The 24,043-nt window shown below is 40.0% G+C and overlaps 1 protein-coding gene across 7 annotated transcripts in view; it reads left to right on the top strand.

Moving 5' to 3' along the window:
- nfic (nuclear factor I/C) overlaps positions 1-24,043 on the top strand; it is a 157,225-nt gene that overhangs the window by 132,521 nt on the left and 661 nt on the right. For 4 of the 7 annotated variants that reach the window (XR_011602103.1, XM_070960288.1, XM_070960285.1 and 1 more), the window contains one exon: positions 10,943-23,008. The exons of 1 other annotated variant lie outside the window; for it this stretch is intronic. Coding sequence is in view for 4 of the 6 variants with exons in the window: in XM_070960288.1 (XP_070816389.1) it covers positions 10,943-11,067 (125 nt within the window). In the remaining 2 variants the exon portion in view is untranslated. Of the gene's footprint in view, positions 1-10,942; positions 23,009-24,043 lie in introns of those variants that run through there. 2 more of the 7 variants (XR_011602102.1, XM_070960289.1) reach the window with 2 other exon arrangements.

Below are 24,043 nucleotides of genomic sequence, written 5' to 3'. Positions count from 1 at the left end.
TGGTATAAGAATTTTTGCCTACTGGCTGGTAGTCTGGTAATATGAATTCAAAAGTTATTAAATGATGGTCCAATAAAAGAGGATTCTGTGAGGAGACTATTAAGTCTTCGACTTCAATGCCATATGTCAGAACAAGGTCGAGGGTGTGGTTAAAACAGCGAGTCGGTTCATGTACATTCTGATGGAAGCCAACTGAGTCTAATACTGAGATAAACGCAGTGGTAAGGCTGTCATTATCAACGTCGACATGTACATGAAAGTCACCTACAATGATTACTTTATCTGCTTTAAGGACTAAACCTAATAGAAACTCTGAGAACTCAGCTATAAATTCGGAGTAAGGACCCGGAGAGCGGTATACTATAACAAATAAAACTGGCTGCACTGTTTTCCATTTCTCATGAGAAAGAGTGAGAACAAGGCTTTCAAATGAGTTATAGTCGAGTTTAGGTTTAGGGTTGATCAAAAGGCTTGAGTCGAAAATGGCTGCAACTCCACCTCCTCTGCTGCTGCCTCGAGGGATGTGAGTATTAATATGGCTTGGAGGAGTAGCTTCATTTAGGCTCACATACTCTTCAGGACACAGCCAGGTTTCAGTCAGACAAAATAAATCAATATTATGGTCTGATATTAACTCATTTACTAAAACAGCTTTAGAGGACAGAGATCTGATGTTAAGGACTCCACATTTAATTCTCCTGTCTTGTTGTACTATTGCAGGGGTTGTTTTAATTTTAATTACATTTTTATGTTTAACTCCTCTGTACTTTTGGTTTACTTAGTTTATGTGGTCGGGTGGCAGACACAGTCTCTATGGAGTGTTGGGTGGGTAACTGCTCTAATGGAGGTGCAGAGAAGCGTGTAGGACTGCAGCTCTGCCTCCTGGTCTCAACTCTGAGTTGTCAGGGGTTAGGTTCATAAATAAAATCGGTCAGATTTCTAGAGATGAGAGCTGCTCCCTCCAAAGTGGGATGGATGCCGTCTCTCCTAATCAGACCAGGTCTTCCCCAGAAAGTCTGCCAATTATCAATGAAGCACACACTGTTTGCTGGACACCACCTCGACAGCCGGCGATTGAACGTCATGCGGCTAAACATATCATCACTGGTCAGATTTGGCAGGGGTCCAGAGAAAACTACGGAGTCCGACATTGTTTTAGCATATGTACACACTGATTCCACATTAATTTTAGTGACCTCCGATTGGCGTAACCGGGTGTCATTACCGCCGACATGAATAACAATCTTACTGTATTTACGCTTATTCTTAGCCAGCAGTTTCAAATTTGATTCGACGTTGCCCTCTGGCCCCCGGCAGGCATTTGACTATGGTCGCTGGTGTCGCTAACTTCACATTTCTCAAAATGGAGCTGCCAATAATCAGAGTTGGTTTCTCAGCGGGTGTGTCGCTGAGTGGGGAGAACCTGTTAGAAACATGAAGCAGTTGGTGGTGATCCGTGGGCTTCAGCTTGGCACTATGCTTCCTTCGAACAGTCACCCAGCCTCCCTGGTTTCCCGGCTGCTCAGGAGCTATCGAGGGACGGCTAGCCAGAGCTGCACTTGGTCGGTCCGCACCGGCTACAGGGGCCTGACTAACTACAGCTAATGGTTTGGTTTCCATGGTGCGGAGCCGAGCTTCCAATTCACTAAGCCTCGCCTCCAACTCACCAAATAAACTACATTTATTACATGTACCAGTATCACTAAAGGAGGCAGAGGAGTAGCTAAATATGTGACACACCAAGCAGGAGAGAGCTGGAGGGGGACAGAGAGAAGCCATCACTAGCTGCTAGGCTAAGCTGGTGCAGCTAGTAGAGCAGACAAGCGCGTAGACAAATAAAATTAACGGTCGCTAAATAAACAGACTTATGGGTGCTTGAGCAGAACTAATGTTACTTTAGAGCGCGGATAAAAGGCTGCTATAACAAAACACAGAGCAAATTACACTCAGAAGAACAAGGGTGACAAACGCACACTACTCCTAATGCAGCAACCAGAAACAGGAAGTGAGACGATACGCTTACCTCAGCACAAATGTGTAGAGTTTCTTCAAACCACCACACTACAATGTTTAAATGCTCTGTTCCAAGTAAAAGTCCAGTGCTCAACATTTAAAGTGATAGGAATAAAACTATTATTAGCATTGAAATATAGTTCAAGCACCAAAAGTAACAGTATTCATTATGAAGAATGGCCCATTTCAGAAAAAAATATATTTTTGATTATAAATTTTTGTTTTATTTTTTTATTTTTTTTATTTAGAATTAATGTGTAAGAGTTACTAATATTGCAGCTGGTAAAAGTGGGGGTAATTTTAACAGTGTAATCCATGAAAATACATCAGTACAATGTAGTAGTAGTAGTAGTTTTATATTAATAATTTGACTCTACAGTGTAGCTTATATCTAAAACTGTCGAAATAAATGTGGTAGAGTGAAAAGTACAATAACATAAAATGGAAATACTCAAGTACAGTACCAGTACCACAAAACTGTACTGGAGCACTGGTGAATGGAAGCATAATGATGTAAGTATACAAGCAGAGATGTAATGAACTCACATTATCTATTGTGTCTCCATTTGAAAATGCAGCAAAAAACAAACTTCATAACACTGGCATTTTGTAGTCAAAAATGGTGCTAAATCAGCTCTCAGGGGATGTCTCACTGTTTACAATGTAGGAACAGCTTTTAATTGACAACCAAAGATTTTCTCTGACTTTCATCATCAACCTTCATCTGGGACTGTTATGTCGAGTTCACAGGGGGCACCAGGCTCAGATAGATGAGACAGGAGGCAGATGAAAGTGTATCCATTTCATGAATATAATGCTGGTTATGAGTTTGGACAAGGCTTTTTAATTCTGTCTCTGAACTGTGCTTTTGGTAACTGTGTCATGATGTTTGTGTGCAGTTGTACAACTTTTTTGATGGTACTCCTGTTACTTTTTGCTCTCTTCGGAGGGCCGTACAGAGAGGAATTGCATTGTCTACACCAGGGGTTCCCAAACTTTTCCATGCCATGGCCCCCCAAACAGCATTAGCTTCTGGCCGGGGACCCCCTTTGTAAACCCACCGACAATGCTACAAAATATGTAAAGAAACATCAACTTTTAGAATGATTTCTTATTTTTTTTCAATATTCAATAATTATTACATTTGTTTAGCATAAGAATATTAACGAACATGTTTTCAACACTGTATTATATTCCCACTGAATAATAAACTTTTCAACAAACTGTTGACAGACAAGAACAGAACAAATTAAAAGAAACCTCTCTCAATTGTGTGTGTGTTCACTATTCAATAATTATAACATTTGTTTAGCATAAGAATATTATTAACTAACATCCATCTATTGTCTATGCCTATCTCAGCTGTCATTGGGCGAGAGGCGGGGTACACCCTGGACCGGTCGCCAGCCGATCGCAGGGCAAAATATATATATACACACAATCATTCACACTCACACTCACACCTAAAGACAATATTATGGTGTAAGATTGCTGTCAAAAAGACGTGTCCATAATTAAAGTTTCGTATTTGTAAAGTTAACAACTTGTGTGTCATAAAAGTTGTTTTACACAAAATTCCGCTGTCATATACGTGAGTCTGTGAAATTGGGTTCAGGTTACGATTGTTTTTATATGAGTATGAGTCTAAAAGCTGTGAGTGCAAAGTCTTTTTTTTTTTTTAAATAATAATTTTCTTTATTTTTCACATACGATACAACAACAACAAAAAGAGGACACAAGACATCTCTTGAATATCAGTTCCATGAACATATCACACACATCATATATACACACATACAACACAAAGTGAGTGGTCTCGTTCCAAGAACAGCTGGGCTAAGACTAAGCCCCCGTCCATTCAAACCAGCCACCGCACAGAGCATGCCGAGAAGGCCCGGACAAGGCCGCTACAGTATGAGAATGAAGAACAGACAAGCAGATCAACAAGTCAACATAAATAAAATAAATAAAACAATAATAATAATGCCCACTCTTGTCATCATCGTCATCATCACCATCATCCTCACCATCATAGCAACAACAATAGCGGCACCCATAACCACGATGAGAACAACAAAAATTAGAAAACAGGTAGGCTAATCATAACATCACCACATTAACAATGCTGTGTTGTATCCCTATCTGTTTTATTCTCCCTCAATGATGACATAATTTGACTCAAGAGATCTGTGTGGCCATTGCCCAGATCGTGGAGAATAGACGCTGCTTGCTCCATAGATACTAAATCCAGAAAGTCTTTTTGCCAGTTGTCTATGTTGAAACAGTTTGGTTTCCTTACCTTCCAGTTGATAAGAATTGTGCGTTTAGCTGAAAGAAAAGCTAGGTCCAACAAACAGAGAAATTTTTGGGGGATTACTCCCTCTACCTGTTTTCCCAGTAAGCACACTGCTGGGTCTACTGTAAAATTAATTTTAAATAATTTGCATAAATAATCTCTCACATTTGACCAGAATTCTTCAATTTCAATCAATTTTCAATTTTATTTGTATAGCGCCAAATCACAACAGAAGTTGTCTCAGGACACTTTCCATATAGAGCTGGTACAGACCAAGCTCTTTTATCTACAAAGAAACCAACAATTCCCCCATGAGCAAGCACTTGGCGACAGTGGCGAGGAAAAACTTCCTTTTAACAGGCAGAAACCTCGAGCAGAACCAGACTCTGGGTGGGCGGCCATCTGCCTCGACCGGTTGGGTGAGAGAAGAAGAGCAAGAGAGGGAGAGTGAGACAGACAGACAGACAGACAGACAGACAGACAGACAGACAGACAGACAGACAGACAGAAATGCAGTCAGAGAGAGAGACAGAGACAGAGACAGAGAGACAGACATGCTTCTTGTATCTTTGGACAATGCCACAACAGATGCATAAGAGTGCCAGTCATTCCACACCCATGCCAACATTTGTCTGATACTTCACTGCTCATTTTCTTTAATTTGCGTGGGGTAATGTAAGATCTAAACAAAATCTTGATTTGAATGATTTTATACCTGACACATTTTGAAAGATAATTTGAGCGGCTCAAGATCGCTTCCCATTGACTTGTTGTGAAATGTAAACCCAGATCTTTCTCCCATTGTGCCTTTATGGATACCATACCCTTACCTAATGTGCAGCATAACAACCTGTAAATCTTGGATACACTACCACCACCAGAGACTGCATCCTTAAACTTCATATCAAAAAAATCATTGTCTGCTAGTGTAGTGTTTACAAAGCTCTGCATAATGGATTTGATTTGCAGGTACTGAAATATATCTGAATTATTAAGACCAAATTTCCTCTTAAGTTCATTAAAAGATAACATCTCTCCATTACTTCCCAGGATTTGACCCAACTCAGTAATATTCTTACAGTATCTTGCCATGAGTCATTACTGATCGGTTTCCCACCGGCCTTGAATGCCGGGTTGTTCCATATGGGACACGAGGGCAAGGATAAACTGTTCAATTTCAGTTGTTTATGTATTTCCTTGGCTATTCTGCATGAAAATATAATCATGGGATTTTTTATGCTTTTGTCAGGTTTAGTATGGTACCAGAGTGAGGTCAGTGCAACATTTTTACATTTTGCAGCAACAAATTTCTGCTCCAGCCATCTCCAGCTGCCCATAGCCGGCTCCTCTTTCCTGTATGCCCAAGATATAGGGTAAACACCGTTGTACGCTAAATAATAGAAATATACATCTGGTATTCCTAGACCACCCTTCTTCCTGAGGATGGACATTTTTTTCAGACAAATTCTGGGTTTTTTACCTTTCCATAAGAATAACGAAAGTAGTGTGTTTATTTCTTTAAACCATCTCTGGGGGACCTCTGTCGGGATGGCAGAACAAAGGAAAGCCAATCGCGGGAGTATGTTCCTGTATGTGAGTGCAAAGTCTTGAGGATACAACTCATTTTTCTATGACTACGAAGTCTTCACTGTGAATACAAATTCAAGTTTACGGGTACGACTTGAAAAGTGCTGAAATGACGTCACTGAGGTTACAGTCAAGTCGCAGGGGAAAGTAATCGATCAGCGATTCCTCCAACTTCGCATGCGCATGCCCCAGACGCAAACATGCAGGGCAACGTCACCATCCCCGGAGAGACTTCTCCAATGTCAATAATAACGTGCATAGCTATTATTGATTTCATAAAATCGAACCATTTTATACAATATACATTTCTTGGACTCACATGCTTTAGCTTGCAAGATATTTACATGCCGATGAAGCTAGCTTAGCTTCGTTACTGGGTGCTATCATTCATAATTTTCGACCAGAGCATCAACAATCAAGCCAGATTTGGGATGAATTAACCTGAACCGGTAACTTTGTGTAAAGTTAACACGGAAAGAGTGAGAAGGTTGATATGGAGAAATAAACCCGGACATGATGAATCATCCTGCTTATTGCACGGTTTATGACTGAAATTATAAATTTGAGACAATGAGTTACTGGTTCACGTTAACTCATCCCAAATCTGGCTTGATTGTTAATGCTCTGGTCGAAAATTATGAGGACAGTGCATTTTTTGTGTGGTAACGTTATATGTTTCATAGGTGTTTAGTGCTGACTAATTAGCACTGGCCCACTTCTAATCCCAGTAACGATAACACTAAACCAGCTTCATCGGCATGTAAATATCTTTATCTTGCAAGTTAAACCAATAAGTATGTGAGTTCAAGAAATGTATACTGTATAGAATGGTTCGATTTTATGAAATAAATAATGGCTATGCACGTTATTATTGACATAACCTGTGCAGGGCTCTCAAGTTTTGAACTGAGTTCAGAGTGAGATTTTGGAGGCGGCAGTGAGGGGCGGGGTGGGGACAGGGGTCTGATCTGATAAATGACACATAAATTAATTGAAATAAAAATATTTATTCAATTCAGCATTTCTTAAGTGCAAGTGTGTGTGTAACCCCTGCCCTTCCCCATCCTGCTCAGTGCGTAAAAAAAAAACAACGCGGCTCCCACTCTGGCTCCTAGGCAGGAGACGGCTCCGATTGTTCACTTTAAAGAGCGGCTCTACGAGCCGTTTCGTTCGTGACCGACACATCACCAATTCCTCTACCTGTTCCACTGTTTTATAAAATAGTGGCGCAACTTGGTGGGCGTTATCCTGGTAATTTCTCGGTGTGAGGAATACAAGATATGGCGTGTGAGCATGTGAATGGGTTGAAGTGTGTGTGTCTCACGCTCAATGGGTGAGACTTGAGAGCTTTGCCAGTGATGACTCTCCGGGGATGGTGGCGTTGCCCTGCATGTTTGCATCTGGGGCTTGCACATGCGCAGTTTGAGGAATCGCTGATTGATTACTTTCCCCTGCAACTTGACTGTGACCTCAGTGACATTTCAGTACTTTTCGAGTCGTACCCATAAACTTGAATTCGTATTCACAGTGAAGACTTCGTTGTTGTAGAAAAATGAGTTGTATTCTCAAGACTCATATAAAAACACTCGCAACCTGAACCCAATTTCACAGACTCACGTATATGACAGCGGAATTTTACTAATACAAAACTTTAATTATGGACACGTCTTTTTGACAGCAATCTTACACCATAGAATTTAGAGTCACCAACTAACCTAATGAGCATGTTTTGGTCTGCGGGAGGAAGCCGGAGTGCCCAGAGAAGGGGAAGAACGTGCAAACTTCACACAGAAAGGCCCCGCCTGACCCGGGGATCGAACCTGCGACCTTCTTGCTGTAAGGCACGCGCACTACCTGCTACTTCACCGTGCCGCCATTAACTAACATGTTTCGCTTTTTTTTCTTAACTTCCCTCCAATTTTCTGAGGCCCCCCTAGCACCTCCTGGTGCCCCCCCAGGGGGCCCCGGCCCCAAATTTGAAAACCACTGCTCTCCACACGCAAGCAGCTGATGGCATTGTGTAAACCCACACTGCTGCCCGGAGAGAGGATTGTACTCCCGGAGGACCTGAAGAGGCAACAATTGGGGCTGCAGTGCCAGAGCCAAACACAGAGCCAAGGCATGGAGATATAGGCCGTCCGGTTTGATGATCATCACAGGGAATGTGAGGTCCTTGGCAAATAAGACAGACAAGCTTGTCGTGCTGGTCAGGACTCAGTGGGAATACCAACAGTGCAGCCTCTTGGCTTTTACTGAGTTGTGGTTTCACTCACTCAGACGTCCCTGACCAGAGCATGGAGGTTCCTGGCTTCAACTGGGTGCGGGGATGTGACAGAGATGTGGCTCGGAGCGGTAAGAAGAAGGGAGGAGGGATTGCACTGTTTGTGAATAAGAAGTGGTGTAATCCCAGACAGGAGATTAGGGGGGCAGCCTGTGTACACAAGGACAGTGAGGAGGTGGACTCAGGAGGCTAATGAGTCACTGCTGGACCGCTTTACGACAACAGACTGTGTTGTATGAGCCACATGAGGAGGACAACAGCCTGACTGAGTGTATCACAGAGTACATCAAATTCTGTGAACAGACCATATTTCCAACCCGGACTGTACGCTGCTTTTTCAACAAACCCTGGAACGCCAGTGTACTGAGAAGTCTGCTAAACAGGAAGAAACAAGCTTTCAGGTCAGGGGACAAAAAAGAACTGAGGAGTGTTCAACACAAGCTGAGGGAGAATCTGAGGCAGAGCAGAGATGCCTACATGAGGAAGCTGGAGGCCAAACTCCAACAGAACAGAGTGTGGGATGTGTGTACAGGAATGAAGGAGATCACATGGCTCAAGGCAAGAGACAGACAGCAGCTGGCAGCCTTGAGAAGGCCAATGAATTAAATCACTTTTTCAACAGGTTTAGCTCACAGCCAAGAGTGGCCTTGCATTCCCTCACCCCATCACACCTCTCCACTATCCACGGCCTCCATAACCCCCCCTCTGCCCAAGCTTTCTCTGTCCAACTCTCAACCAGACCACAGGTGAAATCATCAGTGGACCCTCTACAGTTTGCCGACCAACTCCATCTGTGTGTGGACAACACCATCATACACCTGCTGCAGCATGCTCACTCACACCTGATTTGTAGTGGCAGCACTGTGAAGATCACTTTCTTTGATTTCTCCAGTGCTCCTCGATGAGAAGCTGACACCAACAGACTGAACAAACTGATCAGGAAGGCCAGCTCCATTATTGGCTGCAAGTTAGAGATCTCTGGGGAGGTAGTGGACTGTTATCTATCATGGATAAACTTAAACATCAGACAGTGGAGCTCCTTCTCAAATAGACTGCTGCAGCTCTGCTGTCACAAGGACCGCTTCAAGAAATCTCTCCTGCCATAAGCCATCACACTGTACAATAGTAATTTAAACAGTACCAACCTCAAAAATCCCAATATTTCAGTGTTACATATCATTTGTACTACTGCAATATTGTGCATACTGTTTATTGTTTATATTTATTTATTATAGCAACTTGCACATATTTTTTCTGGTATATAGTTTATAGCTCTGACTCTCTCCCTCTCTTAAGAACTGCAGCTAATACTTGTTTATATCCTTAGTTATACTTTATTATTATTATATTATATAATATGTGTTATACATTATAATACGTAATATATCTACATGTTAAGTTAAACTTAGTTATATTTTTTAATGATTGCTATTATTCCATGTTCATAAGCTTAGTTGTATTTTTTAAGAGCATTCATTTTCTCTTAGTTTTTATTCTGATCCTTATTCTTTTTTATTGTATATATTTTATGGGGCTGCACGGTGGCGCAGCAGGTAGTGCGCGTGCCTCACAAGTTCGCAGGTTCGATTCCCGGGTTGGGCCTTTCTGTGTGAAGTTTGCATGTTCTTCCCATGCATGCATGGGTTCTCTCCGGGTACTCCGGCTTCCTCCCACAGACAAAAAACATGCTCATTAGGTTGATTGGTGACTCTAAATTGCCCCTAGGTGTGAGTGTGAGTGTGAATGGTGTGTGTATGTGCCCTGCGATCGGCTGGCGACCAGTCCAGGGTGTACCCCGCCTCTCGCCCGCTGACAGCTGAGATAGGCCCCTGCAACCCCGAAAGGGATAAGCGGCATAGAATGGATGTATATATTTTATGTTTATGTGTATGTTTAAACTGCTGTTGCAACAAAAGAATTTCCCAAATTGGGATCAATAAAGTAAAAACTGGAAAAGGAGAGGGGACTGCAGATCTCCACAGGGACAGTCCAAAATTGCACAATGTATAAAGGGCCTAAAAATGTTTTCGAAAGTTCGGATGTTTGGCTCAAATGGGAATATGTCCAGTGAGAATGCAGACAAATGACTCAAGTTCATTTTGATTGATTGACTTACAGTTTAGGTTGAAGGGTGAAAATTGTGAGCACAGGAATTACTTGTAGATAGTCTGTTATTTTGTGTGCAATTGACCAGGAAGCTTGACAAACCTAATGATAGCATCGCAAACTATTATGATCATTCTAGTGGTCATTGCTATGAGTAGCCAGTTGTGGAGCTGCAGGCTAATGGCTTATTAGCTGACTGAGCATGAGCTGGGTTACAGGAGACAGCTGTGAAGTTTATTATTGTTATTGACCGAGCTATATGTTTTGTTTTGTTGTTTTTATTTTTGTTTTAATGTTTGTCATCAATCAATCTTAAATTTGGTGGTTAAAAATAAATCTCAAATTTATTTGAGATTCTAACTTCATAGTCTGTAGGAAATCAAAAAGCATTGCATAAGTGATTTTACAAATGTAAATTTTGCATTGATGGTATGTTCAAACTTGTTCCTAATGTCCTGGTATAGTTGTTATTATGATAGGATAGGATAGGATAGGATAGGATAGGATAGGATAGGATAGGATAGGATAGGATCATTCCCAATGTTTGATTCAATATGTCTTATATTGTGTGTGAGAGAAATGCAGGCTAAGGTTATATATTTATTATCTGACTCATTTTAAAGTAAATATTAATTGTGTGTTTGTCTCTTGTTTTCCAGTCTTGGTATCTGGGCAACTGAGTGAGCTCTGGAAGAAAGGTGATTGTCATGGCAATGCTGTCCTGGAGAAGAGAAAACAATGTTGTCAAGATATTGCCAGAGGAAAAATATATTCAGCTTTGTAGCAGCATTAGAAGAAGGATGCTGCTTTTTTTCACTCAGCTATTTTGCAGCCACATGATGAACTCTGTTCTGATTCTCACAAATGGCGTTGTGACTTGTGATTTTCAAGTCAAAGTAATGGAGTGATGCAGATGTCTGGTTGGTCCAGATGAACTGCAGACCAGAACCAGGCCTCAACGCACCAGATCCTAAGAAGCCTGTAACCAAACTATTTCCCCAGGATCAGGCCTGTTTCCCTGGGGTGGATGTCAGCCTTTCCCCCTGTACTCTGGGTCTTTACAATAATTCTAGTGTAAGACCTCCTCCCTGGAACAGACATTGACCTCATCCCCCCTCAACACCTAGAATGCCCCTTTCCGCTGCAGGTGCTGCTTATAATATATGCAAATAAGCCTCCCTTATTTTCTGAACCGACTACAAAGAGAGATCCTGTTGTTAATAGGTAATGTTTCTTTGCAATTTTTAATGTTATTGATTAGTCTGAAGAAAAATTAAGAGTTTAAACAGTGCAGTTTTTTTCCTCTTCCCACCGAAAGACAGAGGTTTTGTCTTTTTTATTGACAATCATCAGCCTGAAACCAAGTTGCTTTGCTAAGCTCATGTTTTTAAGACTGTTTGATTGTGCTTTTCTTAATCAGAAATGATGAAATGAATAATAGTGGAATATAAGAGCTATATTCATATCTCCTCATACACAAAACAAAATGCTACAGTTGAACACCATATTGAGTTAGGCCCAATGCTAAAGGTATCAGGCAAGCTGTCTTTAGCAGAGGACATGTTTTTACATGAAAATGCTGCTGCTCCTTCTCTTCAGATTTTGATCAATTTATCATTCAGTACTTATCCAAAGACACAATATTTGGAGAAGACATGCATCTGGACATGCACAAAGAAACAACTCTGTAGAACTGAGAAAAAGCAAAAAAGCAAAGACACACTCAACCTATGATCATGTAGCAGCACAACCACCAGTCAACTGGCTGCTCAACTCAATGTGTTTCAAACTGTAGCATGGTGTGGTTTGGTGCGTGTGTGTGTGTGTGTGTGTGTGTGTGTGTGTGTGTGTGTGTGTGTGTGTGTGTGTGTGTGTGTGTGTGTGTGTGCGCTTCTGTCTCAGAAATCAAAGTGGTGGGCTTTGTCCTTGTAGGTAGGTAGATAGAGAAATATGGCAGGCATTGCACTAGTTTGCAGGTTTCAGTTAAAATTCCTTTTTGAGAAAGATGCAATGATGTGACATGTTACCAACCTGGCAGGCTATAGTGTGTTTTTCTTGAAGTTGTCACTGGTTATGACAGCAGGTCATGTGCATACTAACATGACATGAGCACAAAATCCAGGTTTCTTGTCCAGTTGTAGAATGAATGGTGGTCTAGAAGGCATCCCAGACAGGTTATGGACTTTGTGGCTCAACCTCAACCCAACCAGAACAATCTGTGAAGGAACAGTGGCAGTAGGGTTTGGGTTGGAGTTCGAGCAAGGGTGAGGTCGAGACAATTGAGTGGAAGGACAGGTTCCAGACAGTGCCATGGTTGGTTTCAGGTCAAACCTCAATGGTTTACCAATGCAACAATCAACCAATCAAGCACTTAAAAACAGACTTTTAAGCCATGACCTTACTTTTTTTGTGTCCAACACTGACATAAAATTTGCCTTATGATAGTGCTTTTGTGAGGCAAAGCAATCTTCTCTTGTGGCTGGCTTTTATAGCTTCATTTAGTCAATAATTTCTGAAAGGCATTTAGCATTTATTAGAATCTGAACATTAATTCTTATCTGCGGTAATGCCAACAGCTCCAATCCACACATTCATAGAAGTAGCTAAGACAATTGAGTCTGCCTATGTGTTGTAAAAGAGTTGAATATCTGACATTGAACAACAGAACTTATGTACAGGCAGTGAGGAAGAGGAGTAGAGCAATTTGGCAAGGTCAGTGGAAATATTGGATTCATTGTATCGTTACAAACACAGAAAGCAGACATCTGTAAGATCTCAAAAATACTTCTGAAGGTGGAACCTGATAAAAGATAACAGTTTGACTTGTCCTTTAACGTCACAGAATGTGTGGTAAGATCAGAAATGGGGCTACCCAAACAACCAGTATACCAAAAGTACGTTAGTACGTTAAAAGTAAGTTAGAGTAATTTTTTACTGTCCAGGGCTAATTTGGCATATTACACAGCCTCACTAGCTTATCCATCAACATAGACATTTGCCTTTGCCGGAGTAAGTCTAGTTTTCTCAAGGGTCCCCACATGATTTTGCACCGCCAAGAATTTGCATCTTTTCAACCTAATTGCATTTTTGTGTGCAGTTAGGCCATCTAAAATTTCCTTTGCGTTCAGTCTGAACACAGTTGTCAGTGTCATTTCCTTATCCTTTGCCAGGTTTTGGGGTGAAAGTTGACTGCAGTCAGTGCCTACTAGGGGTTCAGATTTTGTACTGAGGGTGCTGATATCAGCTGGGTTTTGGTTGGGCAAGGTTTAAGGTTTGGTTAAAGTTGGCTTAAAGCTGATATATACTGCATGGTGCTGCCCTGGTCGCTGTGCTGACCAAATGAATGCATGGCTCAAATTGATGATACCTCTTGCTCTTTATCCTGTTCTTCCTCCTCCTCCCCCCCTTCCTCTCTGTGTACTATGTTGTACATTAGAGGACAGTGGATGGAAGGGCTGTATATTTCTTTAAAAAATGTAATAATAGCCCTGTTGTTGAACTTCTATTTTGCACGATATTTCACAAAACACATTATGTGCCTTGCTTTAAGTTAAAGAACAATAATAATTTATGGGAAAGTATTCACATTTTTCATCGTACATCTGGAAGCTTAAAAAGAAAAAAAAAAAACAACAATAAAAAAAGCTGCATGTGTGATTGCTTGACATTAACCAGTGTAGCAGGTACACCATTTAAGGTTAAACAGTACCAGTGTATTTACTGCCAGCTGAGATACTAGCTTGAGTGTAAGTTCAGTGAAAATTTGCATCAGCTTTAAGAGAGGCTCAGACAGCACTTATTCCTTACTACCATTCAGCTACAGGCAGTGCAAATTTTATTTTGGGAAATACATTTGTTTTCTGTCTTACTCGGAGTCAGGTGAAAAGGACAATATCTCTTTTATCCCACAGTCCCGTAGACTACAGAGACTGAGCTTACTGGACACACAGTATAAGGATTTATGCTCAGATGAGCTAAACACATCCCAGCCCTTACCCCAATTATCTCAAGGTGCATTTACTACCTTTTTTCCTTTACTTTCAATCACACCTTACAGGTTCCACTTGGTTAAATGGATTGTATTTATATACAGCTTTTCTAGTCTGACAACTACTCAGAGCACATTTTACAGAAGCCTGCATTCACCCATTCACATACACATTCATATGTACGGTGGCTAGGCCATTACGAGCTTTAACCATTAAGTATGGCACAGATGCGTGGCTGAGGCAAATCCAAGAACAAGGGTGATATACAGAAACAAAACTAAGAACAAACCAGAATAATACTTGGAGCAGAGGTGGGAACACTGACAAGAAAACAAATCACAGAAACAGGGAAAAACACATGAACACAAACACAACACACATGACCGAATGCACAAGAGGCCAATTAACTAATGAAACATGCAAACAGGTTGGAAAATACACAAAGACAGGAAGTAAAACAAAACCTGACACATGAGGAGAGTAACTTTCAAAATATAACAGAGAACAGAACCCAAACCATAACATATCTTGGTTCAGGGGTTAGGATCTGCCTTCCAGATACAATACAGATACAGATACAATACTTCATTTGACCATTTGACAACTGATTCATCACGACACCTGAGCAAACTAAGATTGTGTGAAGGCTGTGGAAAAAACTAGGACAGTCAGGTAAGATTATTTTGTCAAACTATTGTGTCCAACAATGAACTTTAACACATAGATATGTTGTCATCTTATTTTGGGTAAAACTTGAAAAGAGCTGTATTTCCCAAAATGTGTCTCGCGTGATCCAATCACAACTGGACAGCTATACAGTATAAATGACCGTTGTGATCTGATCATTCAAACCATTTGTGGGACACACGTGACTACATTTCTTTTGTAGTTTAAATGCTAATGTTCCTGTTGCCCAATGTAACAGGAACATACCTCATTAATGCAAGATGGGGGTCGTTGTTTTGGTGACAGTGCACCAGCACTTGAAAAAATAGAGGAGCACTGATTTACATGGTGGGAATTGCAAGTTCCCCTTTCTTCTTGTCCTTCTCTCATGTGCAAGTCACAAATGACTGGTAATGCCAGACTCAACCACTGACTAATGTTTAACAAATGACAACATGTAATAACTGTGTGCATGGCCCTTTGACCTTTTAGTAGAAGTGACATAGGCAGTCACAGTAACATCAAGTTAGTGATCATCTGGGCACCTTGGAGACCCATGATAGACACAAGTGTTCACAGCAATGTGTCTTGGATGTCCCACTTGTGATCGCATCACCCAAGACGCATTTTAATTTAAACCGAATCATAGCGCTAATCTGGTCAATGGCTCTGCTGTTCAAAGCTAAATTGGCTCATAGGTATGTGTATGTGTGTGTTTGTGTAATGGAGGTTAAATGACTTAGGCAGTGTTGTTGTGTACATCATTGACATTGTCATGAAAATTTGATGTGTTTTGTCCCAAAATGTGGATACCAGTATGTTGTAAATGAAACACTATTTTAGGGTATGGTTACCTTGGATCTGAAAAATGCCACTTTGCAAAAGCAAAAACATTGGTCCGAAAAGTAGACTTTTTGTGATCAAGAGTCTGGTGGTAAGTCCTGCCTAAATGCTCACAGTTAAAACAATAAGCATTTTCAGAGACTTTGCTCAGTCTACATCATGTTTTGATATCAAGTATTAACTACATGCAAACAACTTTGATAGTACTTAATGAAGGGGGAAGACATACTATATTGCTAATGTGTCCAAGCCAATCAATCCCGTGGAAACATGTTTAGGTTTGGACTTCAAGGCTCAGCAGCTCCATGACTGGCCATAAGAATGCCGTCCATTTGCCTGTATGTTGACTTAGACCACGTGACTAATCATGTGAGAAGATACTATAAAAGGCCATAGATGAGTTTGAGTTTTATATGTAAGCATGCACTAAATACTATTCTTACTCAGCTTTTAGGGGGTTTTTTTTCCAGTTATTTCTTGAATTATTATGTAGCTTGGAGAATTGAAGTTTTACTGTAAACACAGTAATGTGTATAAAAATTTGTACAATGTGGACTTATCAGTTCTGAAAAGGATGTATGGAATGTTTAAGTCTGTCATGTTTGCGCATTTTAGTTTGGCTTTCTTAAGATGGTGGCCAAGCTGCAGAGTAAGGGACCCATGAAATGGGAAAAAAATGTGGGTAGGCTAGCAGTAGTTTCGCCATGTGAGGGATAATGAGTGACGATGGGTGAAAAGTGGAAGAGAGACACTCTTGGAAGTCAAGTTAGATTGGACTAAAATGCAAAGAGTGCATCCCTCCACTGAGGCTGCACAATCCTCTAAATGTGTTATTGTAGTCACAGACAGTGTTCGGAAAATTCTGTCACATGATCTGAATCAGGGACAACGTGAGAGACACTGATGTCCTGCTGATTAGCAGCTGGCAGCAATGTTTTAAGTATATCTAAATCTTTGCTTTGTATGGATGATTTGTGTAAAATTACGCACTTATGACCAATTAAATGTTTCTATTTGCTCTAGTACCACCAATATGGAAAATGCCCCCATTTGGAGAATGGCTGTGGATAGATTTAGAAAGTTTTGTTGCATACATAAAGAAATTTGTGCGTGGTAAATCGTGAATAATATTAAAAAGTAAATTAATCCAGATATTTCCTCAGAATTGTAATGATAATTAAATGAAGCAGGGCAGTAGAAAACATTTACAATGTGCTCAAAGGCAGAATATTTGTTCGGAAAGAAGTGCACTCCATACTGACAGTAGATTTACTTTTACCTAACCTTCAAGAAGTTAGAAATAGAGATCTTCACCATTCCAGATTTGAGACATGATCCAGAATGGACCAAATGACAGTCATGCCTGGTCTGAATCAATCCAAGGATAACTACATCTGATCCAAAACTTGGTCAACCTGAATAAATCCAAACAGGGACATTAACACACAAACATTTCACACTCTTAAAAAACACACCTCATGATCACAAGTTTGCTTAGATCACTCAGGCATTCGGCATATTGACACACAGACCTGAGACCTGCAGCAACACAAAAGGTACCCTACCATACATGGCTGACTGAGGTCTTGGATCAGGTCTTGGATATTAGCAAATTAGTGGACTCATGAAGACTTCTCATTGAGAGTCCTGTCCACATAATGGCGCTATTGCTACAGATACATACCTTAAACTAATTGTTTTTTTCTGCAAAATGTTATTGAAATCTATTGAATAGTGCATGATCAAAAACAGGAAGGTTATAATTCTCGCTTTATGTCTGCTGAAGAGAAATGGTAGCCTGGGGTCAAGTTGATTTTAGTGCTGATAGTGAGTGTTACCCTTGAAAGCAAATGGCAATGGTGATATATCTAAGATTGTGTAACCAACAGCACAGGTATGAAGCTAGATTGTGGTAATCACATCACTGCCACTTAAAACTACAATCTGAAGGATAAAGGCTGTTTCTGTGAAATGTGATAAAAAGATAGAATAGAATATTACCATGATTACCATACCATGATGGGTATGACTGTGGTTCACTCAGTTGGGATGTGTCTGCAATTAGGCAGTTTCTCTGGTTTGATCACTCTGCTTAAAATTTAAGATGGTAGACATAATAAAACTAAAACAGGTTCAATAGGAATATTGCAAGGAAGTGCACAGGAATGTGCACTTTTTGCTTCATCTGCCCTAGATGATGACCAAGATCACTGTGTACATTGTATGTGAAGATTCTCAGTCATTCATGTCATGGTTATCTGTGGAGAGTTGAATCAAGGGCAACTGGACTTGACCATTGAAACTTGCCTCTCATTCAAGGGGCTTCATCAGTTCTAACTGACTGGTTGGGAGTCCTAGGTATTTAACCTCTACATGGTCATTATCAAGGTCATTGATACCACTTGGACGTGCAACAACAGTTGTTGGGGCTGTCACATGAGGACAACTGTAAATGAATTTTTAATCTCCTGGGATGTTATAAAAGAATGTGATGTTATGGACCTCATTCTCTGTTGAGAGATGGTTTCTTTATTTTTACTAAATAGCCTCAGTGTCCCTCACTGGTACAATGCTGAATCTTGTCCTGAAGAGTTGGCCCTCCTGCAAGATCATTCAGATCATTCACTTTTGGTTTCTCACTGGACTTGAACCCTGGTCTTCTGGGTGAAGGCCATGAGTATGACCCACCACTCTGCTCTGATCTTCACCCTTCTGAGGACTTTTTTGCTCATTATACTAGATCACCTTGTTCTCAGTGTATTCTGTTGCTGCAGATGGGTTTGCAGTGGTGTTAGTTGAAAGCCTGGTGCATCTCAAACAGATGCTAAAGGATACCTGATGCATCTGTATGAGATGCCAAGGTTGTGACAAAGGGTTGTTATTTCATGATCTAAAAACACAAGGATGCAGTTTTTGTTGAAAGTCCTCCTAGGTTCTCAATCCAACTATCTAACATATGGTTAGGTTTAGGCACAAAAACCACTTGGTTAGGGTAAGGCACAAAAATCACTTGGGTAGGGTTTGGCACAAAAACCACTTAGACACATCACCCACTTTCGTTATTTTCAAACCTTGGTCTACTGCTCAGCAGCCATCTCACTTAGTTGTCACACCTTCACCACCCCCTCCTCCTCCTCCTGATGTGAAATTTCAGTTCTGATACATGTAATATGATCTAGGTAATGATACTCAGATACCCCAGATACATATGGAATGACAATGTTGTTGCATTTATTCTATTCTTTACCACCTGTTGTGGTATTGGTTCTTGTGGCTGTTTTCATAAAGGTCCAGTTAGGGTATCCACAAGCTTTAAGGCTAGGTGTTGCAGGGTTCTGATAATTCCCATCTTATCCAGTGGGTGGTCAGAGTCAACGAGTACGTATTGGTCTGTGTGTGTGATTTTCCTATGTTGTGTCGATGTGGAGGCTCCTGTCATGTTCAGTGTGTGTTCAAGCTGTTGTTCCTGAAGTCTTCCTGTGTGAACTTGATGTTACTGTCCACTGACTTGTCCACAGTGGAACAGCAACAAGCACCCTCACTGAGGGTGGATACCTGGTCTCCACTCTCTTCTTCAGAACTGAAGAAGCCCCTTAGATGAGACATGAAACATTTTCAAGTTTCTACAACCAAGTCCATTTGCCCTTGATTCAACCCTCCTTTGAGTTGCACCTTGTACTTTGGGAATCTTATTACTGCTCCATATTATCTACCAGAAACTCTACCTGTAGCCAAGATTTAAAAAAAAGAAAAGAAAAGAAAAGAAAGGATTTCTGGAAAGAAAAGGATTTTAATTCGAAACCATAACCTTTAGAGATGATGTGTCCACTATTTAAAGACAGATTTCACCACTGACACCGTTTGCTCATGAGGTTATTGTTGGGTCTCTGTAGATAAAAGAGTTTGGTCTGTACCAGCTCTATATGGAAAGTGTTCTGAGACAACTTCTGTTGTAATTTGGCTCTATTTAAATAAAATTGAATTGAATTGAACCTCTTAAAATCATGCGGCAAGACACACATAATGTCATCTATATCAAACCCAGATCAAACAAGGTAAAATACCATGCAGCTCTCATTAACTATCACTGTTGCCAAAGTGGAGATTTCTTCTGACTCTTGCTAGAGTGGAATTGTACTGAAGTCCAATTGAGGAATCAGCAATAATCAACTTCAGTGTGTTCAGGATACCTGGAAATTCCCCACCTCAAGTCAAAAATGTTAATCTAGTCAGTCTAATGTTAGTCTAATTTTATTTTGTATGCTGTGCTTTGCAGTACATGTGACACATGCAGCCTTGGGGTTGCTGGTCAGTATTGGGAGCATTTCCAGCCCTGGACAGTGAAGATGGGCTGTGCAGGTCCTGAGGTGACAAGCCATAACACAAACATTTGAAAAAAAAAAAAAAAATGCTGGGGAACACTGACAAACTGTCAGCATTCTGAGGGAAATTAATGTTCATTCAATTTTGGGTTCATGGTTCTTCATTTTAGGTTGGATTGTGTTAAGGGACTATAGCTCTGTCCTGTTTTAGCCTTCTTTCAAAGCTGCACTTGAAATAGCCATTCACATTCTGAATGCAGCTAAGTAATGTGGTGATACCACTACACAAAAGGTACTAAAATTATATATAGTTACCAAAGACATAGCCAGGAACAAATCAGCAACTTAATGCTAATCGATGAATAGTTAGCCAGTAATTCCTGAATAGCATTGAACCAGTAGCAGTGGTATCAAGGTGCAATTTTATAACACAGGGATGCAGAGTGAAATCAGTCCGTTGTAGTCCCTTAATCCTATGCTTCAAGTAATATACATATGCATAGAGCATAAGCATTATTCACAAACATTTATTTAAAAAAATTGTGCACACACACGCATACACACACAATGTCTTTTGTATTAATGCCATACGATAAGTGCTGGCAGTAAGCATTAGACCTGAAAGATGACCGAGATTAACTGAGTTTGTGCTTGATTAATGCTTCATCGAGGGGAATGGCCAGTGCTTGGTGTCAGTTAATTGTATTCAGTGCACATTTACATTAATATTTAATTCTATGTATCATATTAACTAAGAAATAATAATGTGTGCCAAGTCACAACTCAGTGCACTACATAACTTAAAAGGCACATAAATACAGATTAACATATAAATAATAATGATGCAGTGTTTAGTTATTGATATGTACTAGTTTGATTAGTATTGAATCAGCATTGTTTCAGCATTTGAGTCATTCAGGAATAATTTTTAGTACGTATCTATGCATAACGGTTCATTAACACATCTGGTACAAATTTGTTCTGTACTTCACAATCCTTGTGTTATTCAGGGGTTATTAATTATCTCTGTATTAGCATTTCCTTATTTCACTCAAACTAGTTGGGGGCTACTTAGAATTTTGTGTACCTTATGGTTTAGTGTTACATCCACTCCTAGATGTTGTCTAAAGAGTTAGACAACCCTAACCCTTGAAGCCCATGTGTCCCATGCAGTTTTCAGTATCCCCTATGATGAAGTAACCACTGAATCCACTTGATAGTTCAAAATACTGAGTTGGAAGTGTTCAAATATTTGAAATTAGTTGAAGCTGCTAAACTAAAATGATTGTAGTTTTTTTTGCTAATGGCAGGTTGAAAAATCAAAAGTTCTGATTACTTTGGTGGAGATATGTATTGTAGGAATGGTTTGTTCCTGTAAAAGTACATTTTCAAAGATCTTTGAAATTTGTTGACTACATGTTGACTATGTCGTTATTTATTGGGATAGATATAGGTGTTAAGTTGCCTGTAGAATTTTCTTTACTATGTGGTACAAACAAAGTGCTGTTCTGACCACTGTTAGAACTGTTAGGAGAGAATACCTAAACAATATTTCTGGATGACTCCTGTTGAGATGCATCATATCAGAATCATAACTGCTTTCTGGAGTTTTTGATTATGATTGGTGGGTTACAGTTAGTATTGTGGGCAGTTGTAACTGTAACTGAATAGCAGTACTACTGGCAGTGATTCCTGTTTGTTAGCTGAGTAACTGCAGTTGACCAGATGTTGAGCCGTGAGGAACAAATGGACTGTTGGACGGTTATATAACAGTTAAGTTTTGGGTGATGTTTTCATAGAGGGCTCTTTTCTATAAATTGTTCATATTATTCAGCACACTACTGTTGCTGTTGCCTGAAAACCTTGTAACTTTAGTGTTTCCTTTTTCTGTTTCTTAGATTAATTGTTTACTTTTTAAATTACCCTTCAAAACCATTTCTGTAATTCAGACTCACAGCAGTTGGAAAACTTTTGTTAGTGAAAATCAGATTTTGTAGAGCTACAAGTTTTGTGCTGAAGACAGTTCGCAATTAATTAAATAATTGTTTCTCAGAGAATATTTTAATGCAGTCTCATATTTTTTTTTTTCCCTCATTACTTTCAGATATTGTAGTAAAGACTGCTTTGCTTGCCTCCAGATACATATCCCTTACATCAGAGAATGCATAGGCATGATCAGCTTTTATCAGTTATTGCAAGCCACGCAGACTACAGTCCTTTTCACATTAACCGCATATCAGGACATTATATGGATCATTTAGCTATTAGATAAAGACTTTCTTGTCTAACTTTATTAATTAACTTGTCCTTTTCATTGACACCTCACAGCCAGTCAGGAATACTAACAGTGCACAACTTGGAATTCCAATATAAAAAGATAATAGATGAGGTAATGGAGTGTTGTGTTTCTTATGCTGAGTCTATTATGTTACAGCTTGGGAGAGCTGGAGCACTGACCTCAACCTTGGCCTGAAATGTTCACTGTGGAAAAGTCTGCTACTCTGAACTGGATGTAGTTTGTAACTTTAACAAGAACTTTTTCCTTTGGATGTTTTTCAACTGAAGTAAATGTCTATGATCAACCTTCATTTGCATGATATAAACTGTTCCTTTAAGACTATATTTCGACAGGGACAGAAAATGGTGTCAACACTGTGGCATAGTTCTGTCTTTTCATGGCCTCTGATCCTGTTTGAATCAATCATAGTTTGAGTGACAGCTATCTGAACCAGTCTTTCTGACCTAATGTTATTCACCTGCTGTGGGGGATATTAACATCTTTGATCAGATGCCATTATAACCATATTTAGCCATTGCTAACAGCAAATGCTGATAAATTCATTACTGGAAATGAATATGTTTCCCTATGCAAAAATATACCATTAATAAACAAACTATACCACAACCAGACAACAGATCTGTTTATTCATTCCATGTGTAGAAAACAGCTTGACTAATTTTGAGTTGTGCATCATCATGTGAGTGATGTCAACTGGTCAATTTTGCATACTTTTTTTGTAAGTTAGTATGATGCTTTACTTCAGCCAGTGTCTGTCTAGCTTGGTTTAAGTATCAGGAATCATGTTTCTCTGTCAAAATGGACATAACAAAGTCGTTAGCCAACAAGAAAAGCTCACCTTATGAAGATAGTTTCTCAGCAGGTACAGCCACACCACAATAATCAGTGCCAGCAGTTTTGTAGATGACACGGGAACTAGTGTTGACAATACCACCAAACTAGCAACCTCAGCAGGGACAGGTGCTGCCACTACCGTGTCATGTTCTCTCTCCTCTGGTCCACCACCACCACCAGGTTCTGGGTCGCCATTGTCAGAGCCAGCAGCTACTTCAGAAGTGGATGGCAGTTGTCCATCTGTAAGCAGCCCTTCTCCCAACCCTTATCTTAAGGGAATTAAGTGTGTAATTCCAGATGACCTTGGTGGATACACCCAGACAGGTATTCCTGGATATTTTTCTGTGTAATATGATACATATGGTTTCCCTTATAGACCGTTAATCGTTCATGCATAATTTACAGTAAAGGGCAGTGAGAACTCATTTTCCATTTTGAAAAATGTGTTCTCTGAAGAAGTATGTCACACCCCTAGAATGTTCTTTAATTCAACTTGCTTTTGAGAGGGACCTGACCAAGAAATTGAAGACAGAGTTTTCCATTCATCTGGCCAAGCCTGAGTCACATATGTGTTGTTAGAAGGTCACCAAATTTCTTGTAATATTTGAGTGTAAGTTGTCTTCCATGTTTTAGGCAGTTAAAAATATTCTGCTATTCTTGCAAATTTGAGTAATAGATATGTGAGAGAATGGAAAGAAATATTCCATGAGTGGTCAGTGTCTTGCTTGTTTGATGTGTAGTGCTGTCCATGGTGCTGATTAACTGTCAAGCTGCTGTTCTTCAAGTGACTTTTGCACTAATGGCTTT

The sequence above is a fragment of the Chaetodon trifascialis genome, chromosome 4, assembly GCF_039877785.1.
Source record: "Chaetodon trifascialis isolate fChaTrf1 chromosome 4, fChaTrf1.hap1, whole genome shotgun sequence".
Taxonomy (NCBI): Eukaryota; Metazoa; Chordata; class Actinopteri; order Chaetodontiformes; family Chaetodontidae; genus Chaetodon; species Chaetodon trifascialis.
This window is presented reverse-complemented; position numbering and strand designations above follow the sequence as displayed.